General features: G+C 37.5%; 4 protein-coding genes across 13 annotated transcripts; all 4 read right to left on the minus strand.

Moving 5' to 3' along the window:
- Positions 1–1,104: 1,104 nt before the first annotated feature.
- Positions 1,105–1,939, minus strand: LOC111455075 (F-box protein SNE-like). Its single transcript, XM_023096603.1, has one exon. It carries the CDS (start codon positions 1,738–1,740, stop codon positions 1,261–1,263), a length of 480 nt encoding a protein of 159 aa, XP_022952371.1. The 5' UTR covers positions 1,741–1,939; the 3' UTR covers positions 1,105–1,260.
- Positions 1,940–3,126: 1,187 nt separating this feature from the next.
- LOC111455521 (receptor-like protein 12) lies at positions 3,127–5,586 on the minus strand. Its single transcript, XM_023097238.1, has one exon. It carries the CDS (start codon positions 5,584–5,586, stop codon positions 3,127–3,129), a length of 2,460 nt encoding a protein of 819 aa, XP_022953006.1.
- A 593-nt stretch (positions 5,587–6,179) lies between these two features.
- LOC111455074 (receptor-like protein 12) lies at positions 6,180–9,473 on the minus strand. The gene has a single exon (XM_023096602.1). It carries the CDS (start codon positions 9,299–9,301, stop codon positions 6,509–6,511), a length of 2,793 nt encoding a protein of 930 aa, XP_022952370.1. The 5' UTR covers positions 9,302–9,473; the 3' UTR covers positions 6,180–6,508.
- Positions 9,474–14,708: 5,235 nt separating this feature from the next.
- On the minus strand, positions 14,709–18,677 carry LOC111455437 (putative protein FAR1-RELATED SEQUENCE 10). 10 transcript variants are annotated; one of them, XM_023097117.1, is made up of 5 exons: positions 18,619–18,675; positions 16,709–17,560; positions 16,494–16,639; positions 15,971–16,414; positions 14,709–15,688 (listed from the first exon to the last, which is right to left on the minus strand). In XM_023097117.1, the coding sequence occupies exons 2-5, from the start codon at positions 17,535–17,537 to the stop codon at positions 15,080–15,082; spliced, it is 2,028 nt and encodes a 675-aa protein (XP_022952885.1). In that variant the 5' UTR covers positions 17,538–17,560; positions 18,619–18,675; the 3' UTR covers positions 14,709–15,079. The 10 variants fall into 10 exon arrangements, with proteins under 10 accessions (XP_022952885.1, XP_022952877.1, XP_022952882.1 ...); XM_023097109.1 differs by adding an exon at positions 18,242–18,307 and having other exon boundaries at positions 16,494–17,560; positions 18,619–18,655; XM_023097114.1 differs by lacking the exon at positions 18,619–18,675 and adding exons at positions 18,242–18,307; positions 18,498–18,612 and having other exon boundaries at positions 16,494–17,560.
- Between the last annotated feature and the right edge of the window lie 154 nt (positions 18,678–18,831).

Consider the following 18,831-nt stretch of genomic DNA (forward strand, 5'->3'; position numbering starts at 1 on the left):
CCCCCCCCCCCCCCCCCCCCTTTTTCCGTCTACAATCCATCTAAATTACGTGTTTACCCTTTCCAACTTTACTTATTAATTTTTGTTGGTTAAAATAAATTTAGCTTACGAGCATTTATCGTGTATGATACAATGGTCGAACTAGGGTTAGACTCTCTCTCTCTAATAGACTCGTTTTACTCGAAAGGAAAAGTTTAAAGTGGACAATATATACTAGCGATAGACATAGACTGTTGCAAATGGTATCCGAGTTCGTCAGCGGTGTGCTAGTAAGGACGTTGGGCGTCTTAGAGAAGTGAATGGTAAGATTTCAGATCGATTAGAGAGAGGAATAGAGTCTTTCCTTACAAGAGTGTGGAAACTTATCCCTAGCAGACTGATGGTGACACGAACAAAAGCAGACAATATCTGTTAGCTGTAGGCTTGAGTTGTTTCAGTGGTTTTAGAGCCTCGATTATTGGACGACGTGATGCATTGGTCGGAGTAGGGCTAGACCCTTTCATTAGTAGACATATTTTTCAAAATCGTGAGCTACGTTACATGTCGAACCAAAACATTAGCAGTGAGCTTGAATTGTTACAAATGGTATTAGAGTCAGTACGAACATTTACCAAATGTTGCGATACATTAGTCAGGGTAGAGTTAGACAATTTCTCTAGTATAAACATTTTACCTATGAGATTAACGAGGCTAAAACGGACAATATTTATGGGCGATGGACTTGGATTATTACAAATGGTACTACAATCTTAAAACCAAACACTGCACTGTGTTAGTGAATACGTTGAAGTGTATGTTTATTTAATTATTAAATTATGTATGTTTATTTAATTATTAAATTATATATTTAATTATTAAACTTAGCTAAGATGTTAAAGTTTGTGTCCATTTAGTCCGTGAATAAAAAAAAAATTGAGAATCTTATTATTATTATTTTTTTAAATTCAACTGGTTATGTTTGAACTAATCAAACATTTACAATTATTAAAGTTTTGTCTCTAAACGATAAAAAAAAACAAATTTGTTTTTTTTTTCCTTTCATAAATAATAATAAAAAGGTTACAATATTAATTTCCAAATTTTATTTCGAGTGAGACGGAAATATAATATTTAATTATTTAATTAAAAATTGAAATATATTCGAAGAAAAATACGGGAGTGGCATTCAGTTTTTGTCCTATGAGACAATTCCAAATGAAATACGTTTCAGAATGGAACGGGAAAGAGAAAATGATGAGAAGCAGGAAACAAACAAACAAATTATACGTTCACCGGTTTGCAGAGGAACCGCAGCGACGGAGCCGCGGCGGCCGCATCGCCGCCGAGCCAACCGTTTCTCTCGTAATAATCGACGCAGAACAAGGAGAGCGAGAGTCGCTGTACCTGATCTTGGAGAGTCCGTACGCGGGGGACCAAACCGGAGCGATTCAATCGGGAGAGGACGGGACGAAGGCAGAGCATGTAGAGTCTCTTGTAGCCGCCGAGAGCGAGGATGAGAGGACGGACGGAAGAGAGAGGCGGAGAGGAGACGTGACGGAAACAGAGATGCTCCCAGAGCGAATCGTCGTTGCGAGCTAGGGCACACCAGAGACGGCAGACGCAGGCGGCGGCGCAGAGGGAAGGACCGTCGAGTCGCTTGAGGATTTCGGTGAGGATATCGAGGTGATCGTTGATTGAGAATTTGATTTTCTTGCTGTTGTTCTTGCGTTTGGTATCTCCCTGTGGTGCATTTGGCTGCATGATTAACCTGTTTCTTCTTCTTCTTCTTCTTCTTCTTGATTGATTGATTGTTTCAATTCCTCGATCGAGAGAGGGATTTTTGAAGAAAGATGAACAAAGTAGAAAGCAACTGCCTAACTTAGCAGATTGTAAAATAAATAAATAATAATAACAATAAAAAGAGTAAAATTTGCGTGTTTGTTGGGCTTTTGCAGTCTAGCCACCTGGCCCAATTAAGTGGCGTGAAGCATTTTTTACTCTTTTTCTTAATTTTATTTTTACATTTTTTAATTTTCTTTTCATTTTTTATATAATTAAAAAAAAATTAGAATGGATATAAAATGATTTTGGAGGGAGAGAGAGGTATCAAAGATGAAGAAGATGGCGCCAAAGGGAAAAGTTGATGTAGCAAGGAAGTGGAAGAAATGAGGTGAGAGTTTTGTTGTTGTGTAGCAATTTAATGGAAAAGGTTTATCGGGTTCAGCGGATTTTCTGTTTCTTGTTCTTGTTTTATATTTACATATTCCAAGATCTTCTTTCGATTTGACCTTTCTTTCTTCCTTTCTCCAAAAAGAATCACTGCCTTTCAATGTTTAGCCCACTCTGTGTCATTGCTTCTATGATCCACGCATGGAAATTGGGATTGCTCTCTGAAACCTTACTGTTTTTGCCCATTTCTTCTCATCATAAATGGTAGGGCCATTAGGGTTTTACTCCATTTGAAATGAAAGATGAGTTCGTGTTTAATGTTTGCTTGCTTGCTTTCTTTCTTTATTGATCTTTAGGTTTAAATACTATTGATTGTGTTCATTCTGGTTGCCATTCTTTCGAATTGTAAGCATTTTAGCCCACAATAAGGCAAAATTATGGTTACATCTTATGGATGAATCATCGTGCTAAAATGTTGATTAAAAATGAGATAAGAATGTGAGTGAATGGACCAAATCAAGAATGTTTCGAATGTTTCGAAAGCACACGAACCAAAATGAATAAAAGTTGAACTATATGAAGACTAAAATAGATATTTCGACTTAACTCTTGAAAGTATAAGAATCAAAACAATATTTAAACCTTATGTTTATGGAAAAGAAATGGAAATAGAAATGTGTTCATTTATGTTTGACATAGGTAGGATGAGGTTTATATTGGATCTTCTTATTTTGGTTAATATTGCTGCGTGAATATGGCTATGGAGGGAAATACAATTCAAATGGTACTGAAACTCGAGCCATTCTGTAGAGATTTTTGCTTATAGTGAATTTGAGATGCCTTTAAAACGTTTGTGAGTCAAACATTTCTATCCAGTGCTTTGTGTGCTGTGCTAAAAACACTTCTTACTATCCTAAAAATCTATCATAAACTCACTTTTATTCTACAAAGTGGAAAACTAGAACTTTAGCATCTCTTTTAATGGTTTGTCCTCCTTGTCATCTTTCTCTTTGGTCGTGCAACTCTGTAGATCCTCAGAAACCATGCTTCCTTCCTCTTGATTACATAATTCCCAGCCACCATTCCAAACACTACCCCACAACTATATCCAATCAACACTATTTTCCAACCAAAATTGAACATAGACGCTTCATCATCTTCCTCTGAGGTTGAAGATGATAGTTCCTTGGCCTCAGATTCCCCACATTTCTTCACCAATGGCTTCCCACACAATCCTACATTGCCCTCATACGAACTGCTTTCAATGTTGTTAAGCTGGTTCCCTTCTGGTATTAGACCCGAGAGGTTGTTTTGGGAGACATCAAAAGTTGAAAGGAAAGTGAGCTGAGCCAGTGTCTCTGGAATCTCCCCTGAAAGCCTGTTGTTTGAAAGATCCAGAGATTCAAGCTGTGTTATGTTACCCAATGACGATGGGATTTGACCACTGAGCATGTTGTGAGACAGATTGAGAGAATGGAGACCCTTTAATTTGCCGATTAGATCCGGAATTTCGCCTTTGAATCTGTTGCTTGAGAGATCCATACTGGTGAAAGCCTCTTGAATCTTGGAGAAGCTTCTCTCATACCCTTTATTGATTATGGTGATTGAGTAATAATACTCGAGTGCCCAAGCATAATTTGCAAAAAAGAAGCATGTACTGTTTGCTTTCATATATGTTGATTTGGTAGTTGGGGTAGTAATCTTCATGGCATTCCAATTACTGATGCTTTTGAGTGGCAGGTCACCTGATAAGTTATTATAAGAGAGATCAATAACACGCAATCTCGGAAAGTCATAATTGGTCTTCGGCTCTTTGATAATCCCGTAGAATCGATTGGATTGCAACATGAGAAGGCTCAACATTGGAAGAGCTCCCAGCCAAGATGGGAAAACGTCAGTCAGTTGATTGTAACTGAGGTCTATATTCTCTAGCATTTGACAGTTTGCCAAAGATCTTGGAACTTTACCCTGAAATTGGTTCTGCCTGAAATCAATGGCCCGTAGATTGCTTTCGCCGATGAAGGTGTCAGGAATGCTTCCATGAAACATATTATCGCTCAGTCTCAGAACTTCCAAAGAACTGAAATTCCCCATACAACCGGGAAGCAGGCCACCAATGGAGTTGCCAGAAATGTCAAGGTAAATAAGAGAACTCAAGTTGCAGAGTGAAGAGGGAACACCATACATTCCTTCATTTTTTATTTGGCTGATATATGCAAGACCCAAATATGCAAGTTTGGTCTGCATACCAACCCAAGACAGGGTTGCATCAGTGAAATAATTGGAGGTGAGGTGCAGAAAGTTTAACCCAGTAAGATCTTTGAAGGAAGAAGGAATTTGGCCACTGAACTTGTTTGAACGAAGGACTAATATCTTGAGGTGGGTGAGGTTTCCAAGTGAAGGAGGAACAGTCCCCGATAAGTTGCATCCTGCTACATCAAACACAGTCAAGGAATGTTGATTTCCAATTGAATGTGGTATTTTGCCAGTTATTCCTGAGTACTCGAGGCATAATTCCTCGAGCAAATTGCTTGAGTTGAATTCAGGAAGATAACCGACGAGATTCGGATTGTATGGTATTTCAAGTATCTTTAGTTTCGGAAACTGAAATATTTCAATGGGAAATCGACCCCACAAGCCGCAATCAGACAAGCGAAGGGATTCTAAAGAAGATAAATTTGCCAAGTAATCTGGGACTTTGGATGATATGTCAACCTTACTAAGACTAAGATGCTCAAGTTTAGTGAAGTTTGCCACAAAACTATTGAAATCAGGATTTCTAAGTTTCAACAACCTTTCTCCCGAAGAGACTTCGATATTTTGAGACAAGTCTAAGGCCAACAAGTTGGACAACTTAGAGATTTCAGCTGGGATTTGTCCTGAAAATGTAGAACCAGAGAGGTTGAGAAGCATCAAGTCAGAAAGTTGTTGGATTCTTGCAGGAATCTCAGAGAAATTGAAGTTATTGAGTGCAAGGTTAAGCTTTTGAAGATGAACAAGTCGAAAGAGGCTGCTATTGGAATTTAGGAAACCATAGAGGCAATCACTGCCGAGGTCAAGACCGACCACATGCCCTGTTGTCTTGTCACACTCCACACCACGCCACAAACAACAATCATCGCTACTCCTGCTATCAACTCGCCAAGAAGCTGTCTTGGGAAATGCATGAGAACAATTAGCAGACTTGTCAAACAAAAAGCTTTCCTTGAACTGCAAAAGGGCATCCCTTTCTTCATCATGGCACAGTGGATGAGTAGAGGACAAGCAATGAGTTGTGGCGAAAAGCAAAGTTAACAGTACAGCCACATAGGAAGCACCATATGAGGAAGAAAAAGATGCTGATATCTCCATGATATACACTGATGTAATTCCACACTTGGGGATTACTTCTGTTTTATATGTAGGAATCAAGATCTTCATGTCCAAAATGTCATCCATGGATATGAGAAAAGAATCCATGGACCCCTTGACTCCGTCCCTTTGTCGATCCCATTACACGACAAGTTTCCGATGCCATGTGTTTCAAAGATAAGGAAAAAAGAGACGAAAAACAGAGCCATTCCTACTTTGAAAAGTTTGATCAAGCAAAATCTAACATCTGTAAAGTCATGAACTCATAAGTCATGGTCATTAAGCAAATGAAGTCAAGTGAGGTTTGTTGTGGTAGGTGTATGATGTTGTCTTCTACCACTTTAGTTATTGCCCAAATGCTATGGGTCTATGGATTGAACTGACTGAATTGGCCAAGAAGGTGAATCAGTCTAGGGAAAATTAGCCTAAGATCTTTCATGCCATATATCCTCTAAGCTAATCCTATATCAATTAAAACTTTAAACTAATAATGAAAACGAGACCCACTAAACTTTAGGATTTGTGAAGCCCAATTGGTTCTGAAGAATGAAGATTCAAACAGCCTTTCTTTGAACGTTGCTGCATGATGATATAAAAAATGAATAATATGTCCGTCAGCCACCAACTTCCTTTCTTGACTGTGAATTTTAAAAGATTACGTTGTTTTCCTCAAAATTTCCCTTGTTTTTTTTCCTTTTGAATGCATCTTCAAGTTGTAGGACATCCCAAATCATAGTTGAAAACTCAGCTGTTGATGGTGGGAGTTGCTGTATTTGAATCATATATACTCACTATGTTACATATATAAACAATATAGTTGTATTATAGTACAAGTTGTTCTACCTGTGTAATCAGCCAAAATTCCCTGTTCCTATTTGTTGTGTTACAACAAGAGCCCTTTTTCTACACTTGGAAACAACAAAGTAAGATAAAGCAACAATATGTCCTTCATATTCAGGCATCTGAGATACCCAATATCATCCACTCCTGGGTCTCATCTTGCGCTCCTTCATTCCTCCCAGTTTTTGGGTATTCCAATCTTGAAGGTCTTTTTAAACCATTCTTCCTTCCTTCCAAGGATGTAGTTCCCAACAATCATTCCAACCAACGCTCCACATCCATATCCAATCAAGACAGTCTTAAACTTAATCTTAAAATCAGATCCCTCATCTTCATCCTCATCAGAATCTGATGAAGGTGGCTTGGAATCTCCACATTGCTTTGATAATGGATCTCCACATAATCCCACATTCCCCACATACGAGCTGTTATCAACATTGTTAAATTGGTTCCCTGTTGGTATTGGACCAGAGAGATTGTTGTAAGAGACATCAAATATTGAAAGGAAATGAAGTTGTGAGAGTTCTGGAGGTATTGGTCCTGAGAGTTGGTTGTGTGACAGGTCCAAAGACTCCAGTCGTGCCATGTTCTTCATCAATGGCGAGATGGGGCCAGAAAGCATGTTGTGGGAAAGGTTGAGAGATTGAAGGCCTTCTAGGTTCCCAACAAGATCCGGTATCTGTCCTTCAAATCTGTTGCTTGAGAGATCGAGACTTGTAAAAACCTCTTGAATCCTTGAGTAATCTCTCTGATAACCTTTCATGGTTATTGTGGTGGAATAGAAAAATTCAAGAGCCCAAACATAGTCGAATGAGAAAGTTATAAATGTGTTTCGATATGCTGACGCAGTCGTGTTGAAAATCTTCATTCCTTTCGAATTAGTTATATACTTCAATGGGAGATCACCCGAAAAGTTATTGAAGGAGAAATCAACAATTCGTAACATGGGGAACTCTGTATTGGTTTCAGGTTCTTCGATTATTCCATGGAAGTGATTGGATCGAAGTATTAGAAGTCTTAACATTGGAAGAGTTCCAATCCAAAAAGGAAAACCATCGGTTAACTGATTGTCACTCAAGTCCATGATCTCCAAAATCTTGCAATTGGCTAACGATCTTGGCACTTGACCTTGCAACTGATTGCGACTGAAATCAAGAAACCTTAGTTTGCTCCCACTTCTGAAGGTATCAGGAATAGTTCCATGAAGTGAGTTCTGTCTAAAGTTCATAATATCCAAAGAACCGAAAGTTCCAATACATTGTGGAAGCACACCACTCATTAGATTACTCGACAAATCGAGGGCCACGAGCTTGCTTAATTTGCATATGGCTGGTAGAATTGGACGTGAGTCTCGTAACCTGTTATTAGAGAGATCTAACACAGTGAGATTAAGCCAAGGAAGAGCATCTTGAAACTCTTCTACACCCGTTAGGGCGTTGTGACTCAAGTTCAAAACCATCAATCTTTCTCTACTCATGCTCCACATCCATTTGGGTATCTGGCCTTGAATATTGTTCTCTCCAAGTTCTAATAACTCTAACTCATTCTGTTTTTCAAGAAATGTTGGAATCTGAGTTAAATTGCAGGATCCAAGTCCTAGAAGGTTGAAGTTTGGAAGTGTTTCATTTGGCTTACCTACATGATCATCAAGAACTGTCAACTTATTGGCAGTGAGGTGAAGTTCAGTAAGGCTCTCAAGTTTCATAAACATGCTCATTTCCACAGTCCCATTCAAGTAATTAGACTGAAGATAAAGGTGCTTCAGGTTCATAAGTTGAGAGAAAGACTTGGGAATTGAACCACTCAATTTGTTTCCATACAGATGAAGATCGGTTAGCTCTGCAAAATCGCCTATCCAAGATGGAATCTCACCCGTTAGTTCATTTTCACCCAGAAGTAACTGAACAAGGTTAGTCAAGTTTCCAACAGAAGGCAACAGAGTGCCACTTAAACGAATCCCAGAAAGTCCCAAGTAAGCAAGCTTGTTCTGCTTACCAACCCAAGACAAAGTTGCATCTCTGAACTTATTATAGCTAAGAAATAGACGAGTCAGCTCGGTTAGGCGTTCGAGTGACGACGGGATTGGGCCACTAAAGTTGTTTGCATAAAGCTCTAACTCCAGTAGTCCAGTAAGGTTACCAATTGTAGCAGGAACAATCCCAGAAAAACTACTATTTCCTAACTTTAAGGAAGTCAAGGACTTAAGGTTGTCAATGGAAGAAGGTAGTTCACCATGAAATGCAGTTTGTTCAAGCCATATCCTCACAAGAGAACTGTTCATGTTGAACTCAGGCAAAGAACCAGAGAGATGTGGATTGTATGGAAGAACAAGATGCTGCAAATTTGGTAAGTGAAAGATTTTCTGAGGAAAAATTCCAGTCAGCCCACAAGCTCCCAAACTCACAGACCTCAAAGAAGACATATTTGCAACAAAATCAGGAACAGCAGAAGATATATTAATGCTACTGAGACGCAGCGTCTCTAACTTAGACAACCTTGATATCGCCGAAGGGATTGGCCCAGAAAACCCAGAACCAGCAAGATCCAGCTGCCTCAAGTCAGTAAGCTGTCCAATCCCTCCAGGGATTTGGGACAAATTGAAGTTGTTGTCGGAGAGAGTAAGAGTTTGAAGATGAACCAGTCGAAAAAGGCTGCTGTTAGAGTCAATGGAACCGTACAGACAGCCGCTGGCAAGGTCAATTCCGACAACATTTCCAGTCTGGTTGCTGCACTCGACGCCGTCCCAGGAGCAGCAATCATCTGTTGTTCCACCTTCAACGCCCCAGGAAGCAACCACCGGAGGAGAGCCTAAGCAAGAAGGGTTAGGAACGAAGCTGTTCTTGAACTGCAGCAGAGCAGCCCTCTCTGAGCTTTGGCAAGTGGCGGCGGAGCATTGAGTTGCAGAGAAGACGAGGAAGAACAAGAAAACCAGACAGCAAAATGATGGCTTCATCTTCTTCATGGTGGTCGGTAATGGCTGATCTTGAGAAGATAGCAAGATGATTTTCTAAACAAGTGAAGATTCAAACCCCGATTCGGCTGGAAATCAGCGTTTTTCGTGGAATAAATAAATAAATATGTTGATTTTTTTCATAATATTGTATTCCATTTTTTCTTCAAGCGAGGAGGAAATACAGGCCTACACTCAATTTTCTTGTTTTTGAGTTCTGACTAATATGAATTATTTAATATTATGGTGTTTTCATTAAGTCATTTTTTAATTAAAATTCTATTTTAGTTTCTATAATTTAATTTTATTTCACACTGGTCCTGTTTTTAATAAACCTAAAAGAAAATTCGTGGAGTTAATTTATTTTTAATTTTATTTTAAAAATTAACTAACTTTATAAATTTTAGAAATATATGCAGGTGGTCGTGTTTTTTTAACTAAAAAATTATTATTATTTTATTATTATTCAAAAGTTAAATTTGGATAATTGAAATATGTAGACTTAAATGAAATTAAATTAAAAGGATAAACATTGTTTAATCAACTTATTAGATACAAGATTGAAAGTTAAAAAACTTATTAAATATGTTTTAAAGATTCAAAGATTAAACCAATACGAAGCTGAGCGTTCAGAGATTAAACAGATACGAAGCTGAGCGTTTAGAGATTAAACCCGTAAACGAGCAATTTCACCTTTCAAACTATTTGAAATTTGAGCTAAAAGTACGTATAAACAAGTTGGTCCAACTACGTAGCAATAATTGGTGGCCATGAGCCACTTGACAATATATTTAATTTTCATCCCGCCAATGTTGACTCCTTTTTAAGGACAAAAGGACCTAGTTGACCTTGCACGTTGGTGTGTGATTAAATATCTAACCTTCGTTTTCGGGTTTGACCTAAGTTTTTCAAACCTTTTGCTAGCGTCATTCGACCGAGAGAATTCATTGTATTATCCTCTAATTAAAATTGAGCAAATACTTGAAATTTGTCGAATTCTTCAATTTTCTTCATTCTCTCTCCCATTTTCACTCCTCTCTGTCCTCTTGACAATAGAGTTCTATAGCGTCTTCCATCGCCAATTTTTGATTTCCTCGTCTTGATTTTGTTGCACTAGCAACCACTATAAGAAAATATGAAAAGCTATTAAAAAGAAAAGAAAAAAAAGCGGTAAAGATCCACAAATCTCCACTTAGTGCATGGCAGAAAATCACTGCTTTCACAATGTTATTACGATAATTATAATAATTATAAAAGATTAAATAACTTTACTATAGTATAAGATTAAAACTATATTTATATATTATAACATTAATTAAAAAAACGCTATAAAATATTGTCATAATACGTATATAAGCTATACCTTCGTACTTTATTATAACATCCATCGTAACCATACAAAAACGCTAAAAATCTCAAAATTTTAATAATGCCAGCTGTCAAAACGTATGTTGGGCTTATAGGTCTAATAATTGAAGAGAATTATAATTTCACATTTTCTTCACCAATGTTGGGCTTTGAGTCCATAATTGTTAATGGGCTAAGATCTCATGGGCCTTTCTATTCTTTTCACATTTGAGAGCCCAATCCATCTTAGCTACTTAGCTTTATATATTTCATTATTTCAAGTCCACCTAAAGTCGAGAGAAAAAGGAATAAAATAAGATATTTAGTTTATTATTATTATTTTTTTAATTTCATAAATCAATCGCATTAATTAATTTATTATTATTTTTTTATGTTTAAAATATATTTATGAAAATATTTTTTCCTCGGTTTCGATGTCGGAAAACGTGAATGCACGCTTCTCTCACACAAATGTAATCTACTGTCAGGTTGAGAGGTTTCCCTCTTCTTTTGTCGATCGAGCCGCTTCCCCCATTCTTTTTGTTCAAATCTCTTCACGAACTTGTACTATCGATGCCACAAAGATAGCCAACTCGTTTTAAGTGGGATCAATTGCTATTTCGTTCTCTAAAAAAGATATTTGATCGATTCGAGATCTTGAAACTAACTCGTTTTTCATACTTTTCAAACACAAACATTTGGTACAAATAGAATTAAGAAGTCACCGTCAAAGTCTTCACAAAAGAAAAATTAACCAAAAAGTTGACGGGTTCAACCCCATTACCCAAACTACCCCTAAATCACTGGCACCACCCCACACGATAAAGGGTAATATTGTAAAAGCACTACTTTTTGTGTTCACACTGTGTTCCACAATTCATTATAAATATAGCAAAAACAAAGCATTTTTTTTAAAACACCCAATTCCACTCCCACCGGTCTTCTTCAAAAGAAAAGAAAAAAGTTTGAATCTTTGTGAAAAATTTGAAACACCCAATTGACCCAATTGGCCAAAGTCATCAAATCTTCAATCAAGTTCTTCAAATTTTGCTGATTTTCAACAATGAAGTTAGTGATTTCAGCTTCTGTGCTCTCTGCAATGGTGTTTTACTCATCTCTCCTCCCTTTCCTCCACTCTTTGAACCTTTATATCTCTGCAACAATCCACAAAAACTACATGTTCTTGCTCTGCAATGGCCTCCTTGTCTTCATCGTTCGAAACTCCGGTCTTATCAGTAGCTCTGGCCGCGAACAGTGCGGCGGACATGGCAGCAGAGAAGCTGAATCTCTAGGGGCTGCAATGGAGGATTCCACCACAATAATTGAGAGAAAAGTTGAAGATGGAGAAGAAAGGGAAAATGGGTTTATTGCAGAAGAAGAACAAGAAGAAAGTGAAAGATTGGTTAAAGAAGAAGAAGAGCAACAAGAACACGAAGAACAAGAAGAACAAGAAGAACAAGAAGAAGAAGCAGAAGAAGTTGGGGCTTTGAGCAATGAAGAATTGGACAAGAAATTTGAAGAATTTATCAGAAAAATGAAGGCAGGAATCAAACTTGAATCACAGCAAGTGCTTATTTTGTAACTAAGAATATAAATTAAAAAAAAAAAAAATCTGACTCTGTAATTTTTACTCTGTTCTTCACTTCTCTTCTATGGGATATAGAAAGAATTTTACCTTTCAAATTATTGTGAAAAGAGTGGTTTTTCTTATTGGCATAATTAGCTTGGAATATTATTACATTAATATAAATAAAAAAACCCAAATTTGCTCATACGTTCGTCGGGATGATTTTGTAAAAAAAAAAAAAAAAAACTTTCGAATTTATTTGTGATACATCACATTGGTTAGAGAGGGGAACGGAGCCTCCTTATAAGGATATGAAAACCTCTCCTAATAGACGTGTTTTAAAATTATGAGACTGACAACGATACGTAACAGTCAAAGTGGGCAATATCAGTTAGCGGTGGACTTGAGCTGTTACACTATTGTACCCTTAAAACTTCAAAGTTGATCAACATCAGTTAGCAATGGGCTTGAACTGTTACACGAATTCAAAGTTAAATTTATTTTTCTCCTAAAATATGATGACATCAACAACGCCACGAGGAAGCATCCACAAAAAAAAAAATAATAATAATAAATAAATAAAAAATAAAAAGTTGGCCTCAATGAGTCAATGTCCTTATCCAATGTTTGCTCAAGGGAAAAAAAAAATAGAATTTGGGTATAAATGGTTCCAACTCTGTAACAAATTGTGGTACAAGTAGACATGTCATCAGCATCTTTTGGGTTGGTGTTTGGTCCCTTGTCTTTCTGTTCATTTTGTTTTTGTATTTTTGTTTATGTGTCCTTCTTTGTCCCAATATGTTTGTTCCCACTCTACAAGAAGCTTCCTTTGAAAGGGTCACTTGACTCCAAATCTTAGGTCATTTTTTAGAAAAAAGACTTTCGAGTATGAACTATTCATTGGGTCAAAAGATTGATCCTATTGGTTAACATGACATAAAAGACACAATATGTCAAGTGAAGTTACAGTGTTCGTGTTGTTTCAAACAGTCAGGGTAGATGAACCCATCATTGATTTTTCAACTCTGTTCCGTCAATGATTGTTCAACTATTTATTGATGTAAGGTTGCATCTAAAGCTTAAAATTTTCATCTTTTATTTGTAACGTTGTCTTAGGGAAAAGCTCCATGGCAAATATATAACAATTTTTTAATAGTTAGTTCGTGTTTCACATATTCATACACTACATCACCCTTAAAGGGTACCTACGGCAGCTAAGGTCTGAAAATTTGGAAATATCCTTCGAGCCTAAGTGAAGATTAGCAAGAACGAGCTACCGAATATGATATAAAGAGATTGATCCTCGACAATCTAGTTTATCGAAAAGAAGAAAGAACAGTTCCGAACATGCTTAAAAAGCACATCATATGTTGGGTTAAGAGCAAAAATGAGAAGACAAGGACTTGGTTTTCAACCATAGATGAAGGGGTGAGTTTTGTAAGAAGCTTTGGGTATAATGGCAGGCAGGTAGGGACAGCTTCAAACCATTGTTGGGTAAGTGAGCATGTCTTGAGAGCATAATGAGCTGGCATTCATGCTCCCTTTTTTGAACATGGGGGAAGATTTCAACCTCACATAACATATTTTGGCTGATCTCATCAAAATCATCTCGTCTTTTAGATTTGAGATTATAATATTTAACAAGTATTTTATCTGCATATGATGATTCAATTGGCTGATTCAAGATATTCATTGATCTGATTATCTTCCCATTCTACCAAACATCTTTAGCTTTCTATGAACAAAACAAACAAGGATCAAATACCTTATTATGGGAGAATCTGCAATAATATCATGCCTTTGCCGCATGCTCAACAGCCATACCATTTTCTCCACTCCATTGCATCTGTGGAAAGGGCACAATTTACTTCAGAAAATGATTTGAGAACATGGGGTAACAAGAAAATCATGCTTCCACAGTGAAATTATAACAGTCCAAGGTTTTAAAACGTGTCTTCTAGGGAGAGGTTTCCACACCTAGATAAGGAGTGCTTCGTTCCCCTCTCCAACCAATGTGGGATCACAATCCACCCCTTTGGGAGCCCAGTGTCCTCACTGGCACACTGTTCAATGTCTGGCTCTAATACTATTTGGAACAACCTGAGTCCCGCTAGTAGACATTATCCTCTTTAGCCTAAAAGGAAAAGTCCAAAAAGGACAATATCTGCTAGCGGTGGGCTTGGGTCATTTCATTGGAACCAAACAACCAAACATACCAAATACCAGCATTGTGAGTGTGGGGGGACGCTGAGTGTCAGTAGAGCATTTGATCCATTTCCTTCAGGGGACCCTACAGATTCATGAGGTCTGCAGAGATGCTGACAAACAACAGACAGAAAGAATAAGAATGTTTTCCATAAATGAATGTTTTCAGAAAACAAATGAGTGCTTCAGAATAGAGATGGAAAATTACCATCCCAATCAGTGTCAACAAGATCTCTTTGCATAGCTTACAGGATCATTCATTTAGAGAAACTAAATCAGCAGCCAAGTTGCAAATCAAAGTAGAATGATGAATAAAGACTTATAGATATTATTCTAAGTTAATTATACAAAGGCAACTGAAACCAGAAGCAAATTGATAGGTAAATCAGGAAAGACAACTTTCCAGCTAACTTTCTACAGTATTCTTCCCCATGTTTACTATAAAAGAAAAAAAGTAAGATTTCCTTTTCGTCGTATCGATGTTTTTATACAATAACTGTAAAGAATACAACTGTAATGAAGCACTGGATGATGCAGGGATTTTCATACAGAATCCCAGTTTTTCTGATAGGTGGTGTTGAAATGAGCACTCAATTTCATACCCCGAGATCTTTGAATTCTTGAGATGGAAAATCTAGATAAAAACATATGGTGAGGAGAGATCACAATATCTATGGATCATTAAACTCGTTAACCGTCGTCCTGTTCAAGGAAAACTCATCAACTACTGGCATGGTTCTGACATGCTCAAGGAGGCCTGAGAGTTCTCTATGAACATAATTAAAACGCTCCTGGGATATCAAGGACTCTGTCAAGAGAGTTGCAGCAAGAGAATGAAAAACTTGGGCGCATGCTTCGCTTCTGCCTTGAGAATGTGCATCGTCTATAGTACCTAAAGAGTTCTGTAGTCGCCAACGAAGTAAAAAGTATTTATCTGGGAGTTTAAAATAGTTCTTCACCGCAAGTACTCGGATTGAATGCCTGCATAATATTCCTGAATGATCAAACTCTTTACAGGCACAGTGGACTTGCTCGTCATCTTGTGTCCAACTAACAAGACGCTCGACATCCATTTTCTTATAGTGTTGCAAAAGATATGAACCATTTCCCATTTCTGTAGCAACATATTGCATGGATAGCACAATTTCATTTTGCAACACATTGAAGGCATAAGGTGTAAGAGTACTCTGTGCATGCTCTTCTATAGGCATGCCTGTCTTAATATGTAAATACTGCATACCTTCTTTGGCTCGACTTCCGGAGTAAGCAGCATTACTGACCTGCAAGAAAAACATAGGCAAAAGACTGAAAGATTTAGTTTGATATGATAACCAGTATAAATCTCCTGCCCCACTGCCCCAGCAAGAAAGATCAATGCAACGTCCCAAGCCCACCGCTAGCAGATATTATCCTCTTTGGGCTTTCCCTTTTCGGGCTTCCCCTCAAGGTTTTTAAAACACGTCTGCTAGGGAGAGGTTTCTACACCCTTATAAAGGGTGTTTTGTTCTCCTCCCCAACCGATGTGGGATCTCACAAACAAGAAGTAGCGCAGTTAACTATACCTGTTCAAAGAATACTTGCAAACATGTCTGTGCCCCCAAGATTCTTTTCAAGAACGTTTCTAAGGATTGAAAGAAATCAGCTGTCAGTGTACGAGCAAGAAAGGAACTTCTAATGAAGGAAAACGGCCATGATGCTCGATATAAATATAGTAAAGCTATATGCTTATCAGAAGCAAGACCAAATTGTGCAACCAAGAGATCCCATTGATGCTCAAAATCGGATATATTCTCCAGATGCCACAACATATCAAACTGAACTTTAAAGTCTGCATAGTGCAATCCAAGGGGCAACAAGAACCAACTTGATAGTTTAGATAGAATATGCCATATACATACGACGTGTTTAGTATTAGGCAGTTCTCTTGATATGGCATCTCTGAGCCCTGAGTCTATATCAGTTAGAATAGTCCGTGGATGCTTTCCTCTCATGAATTGTACAAATTTCTGTTAAAAATAAAAATAGAAACTGTGAAAAGACACGTGTAGGTAGGTGCACACACGACAAGAAATTGCGTCCACAAACCTGTAGAGCCCAAGAAAATGAATGCGAGTTTTCTTCCTGCAGCAAGACGCAGCCGAATATAATTGCCTTTCCATGATTGCTCATGCCAAACCAAACTCCAAGGAGTAACCCATAGGTAAGAGAGCGATAGCTCGTGTCAAAAGAAACTACATCACCGAGCACAGAATAAGCATGAATAGGATCACCATATGCCCATGATAGATTTTCAACCTTACCATTTTCATCTCTAGTATAATCAAAAACAAACTCTGTATCCCTCTTGGCCATAGCCTTGCATATCTCAAGAAGCTCCAGCAATTCGTTCTCTCTTTTCTCATTCAGCAAAGCATCATTCTCTTCAACAGTTTTCTTACAAGTCCTAACGAAGTTCCTAACATCCTTCTCTATAAAGGGCAACTGTCCAGGTTGTACACCCTTTTCTAACTCCAACACCTTCAGAATCCTGTTCACGGGAAATCCAGCTTTGGAGAGTAATAGGATGCGTTCTTGATCGGCCTCCTGTATTTTTCGATATGCTGGAAGCAGACGCACCTGGTCATCTTCCAACAACTCATGATTATGAACATTACTGAACTGTGACACATACCATTGACTAACACCATCTACAATTTCCTTGGTCAAATACAATTTAGCATCACAGCCACATCTTACAGATTTCCGCTCCCGAGGGTGTTCCACATTGGCCTTCTTCCTTGGTTGATTATATCCAGACCGATAACAAACAAAATCTCGTCTATAAACCCCTAAATTTTGGCTTTCTGTTGAACGTGCTTTTCTAATTGAGAACCCGTTCTTCCGAGCAAAGTTGCTGTAGTATTCAAAGGCATCCTCATCACTTTTGAATATTTGACCAACATAGGGAGCGAAAACAGATTCTGAAGATAATTGAGAGGGTACCGTCTCACTCTTCACCAGCCGGCCACTTATTGAGGCCTGATCTTCACCTTCGTATCTAATATAGCATTTCCAATCTCCACATGGGCACTGCTGGCGTCGAATCCAAATGTTAGCCGGTAGCTTCATTGCCATTTCTGGAGAAAACATAATCTTCACGCTCCACTTTCATGCTGGTAATATGAAAAAGGAAATGTAGATCTACATTTGATCATTCAAATAAAGAACAGCAAAGGCCTCCTCTTAAATAAAAAAGAATACATATACACAATTCCGTACATAAGCATTATCTTTAAATAATAAAAGAACTGAACAATAAGAAGCAGAAGGTACAATCCACTTCAATAACACATTCACATCACCTCAACCAGGTCTTGCTAGCTGGACCTAAATAATGTAAGATAAACAATAAACCTTAACCTAAAGTTATTATTTTTCTCTTAACATCCAATTGATCCAATAACTTAACCAAAACGTCTGGCAGATTAGAAAACCAAAAAGCTCCAATCAGTTAGGCAGAGAAAATGCCCTTTAAATTTATGAATGTATCTTAAAAACACTTCACTTTTCCGTTTCCAGTTCGGTATGTCGTTCCAAGTTTAGCATCTGGATGAAGGGAAAGAAACAATTTCATGAATGTATCTATGTGTGCAAATGCAGATATATAATTTTGTTTTGTATTAAAACATAGGGCTTAGCTATAAATGGCAAGCAAGAAAAGAACTGAAGAGTAAAGAAACAACTAAAGTTCAGTTCAAGTGGCAGTAACCACATTTCATTACTGAGCTCATAGACTTAAAATTCAACGAGAAAACACAAAAAAAGCAAATATTTCCTTTCAGAGCAAAATCCACTTGAGAGAAGAGATTAAAATGTAAAGAAATTGTAGTAAAATCCCCAAATTGAGCATTGCACAGCACCTGTTCGACAAAATGCAACAAAGAAACCTGCGAATATCACTAAACGGAAGCAAGGATAACACTTCATAAATGCAACTAACAAGCCATCCAGATTGTATTTTGCAGCTTTTCTCAAGCATCAGGTTGAATTACCAATACAGTAATGAGAAACAAACCAACGGAAGCAGAATTTGAAGAATTGAAAGTTTACAGAGGATCAAGAATCAATAAATTCAAGCAAAGGGAACCGCGAGCAGAAAGATGAGGAAAAGACTGATCAAACAGGAAATATTTGCCGGGAAAGAAAAGGCGTTGAAAACGAAAAAACTAACCTTTAGAATCCTCGAGTGATCACATCCCCCATTGTTTGAAGCTTTGGTTTGAACAAAATCCATATTCATTTTCGTATTAATTTATTAAACGTGAATTTACACTTTTGTCCCCATGTTGCATTAGATTCAATTTAATAGCATTTTTGTTCCCTCAATTTTAAGTAATTAGATGACATGACTTTTTTTTTTTTTTTTTTTTTTTAAATTTTAAAT

The sequence above is a fragment of the Cucurbita moschata genome, unplaced genomic scaffold (genome assembly GCF_002738365.1).
Source record: "Cucurbita moschata cultivar Rifu unplaced genomic scaffold, Cmos_1.0 Cmo_Scf00017, whole genome shotgun sequence".
NCBI classification, from domain to species: Eukaryota; Viridiplantae; Streptophyta; class Magnoliopsida; order Cucurbitales; family Cucurbitaceae; genus Cucurbita; species Cucurbita moschata.

Excerpts from the sequence above, each read along its gene's own strand:
- LOC111455075 (XM_023096603.1), bottom strand. The coding sequence starts at position 1,740 with ATGCAGCCAAATGCACCACAGGGAGATACCAAACGCAAGAACAACAGC.
- LOC111455521 (XM_023097238.1), bottom strand. The coding sequence starts at position 5,586 with ATGGATGACATTTTGGACATGAAGATCTTGATTCCTACATATAAAACA.
- LOC111455074 (XM_023096602.1), bottom strand. The coding sequence starts at position 9,301 with ATGAAGAAGATGAAGCCATCATTTTGCTGTCTGGTTTTCTTGTTCTTC.
- LOC111455437 (XM_023097108.1), bottom strand. The coding sequence starts at position 17,537 with ATGTTTTCTCCAGAAATGGCAATGAAGCTACCGGCTAACATTTGGATT. Across the intron at positions 16,415-16,493 it reads CATTTTCTTGGGCTCTACAG|AAATTTGTACAATTCATGAG; the intron begins GTTTGTGGACGC and ends TATTTTTAACAG. Across the intron at positions 15,689-15,970 it reads TGCAAGTATTCTTTGAACAG|GTCAGTAATGCTGCTTACTC; the intron begins GTATAGTTAACT and ends TTTTTCTTGCAG.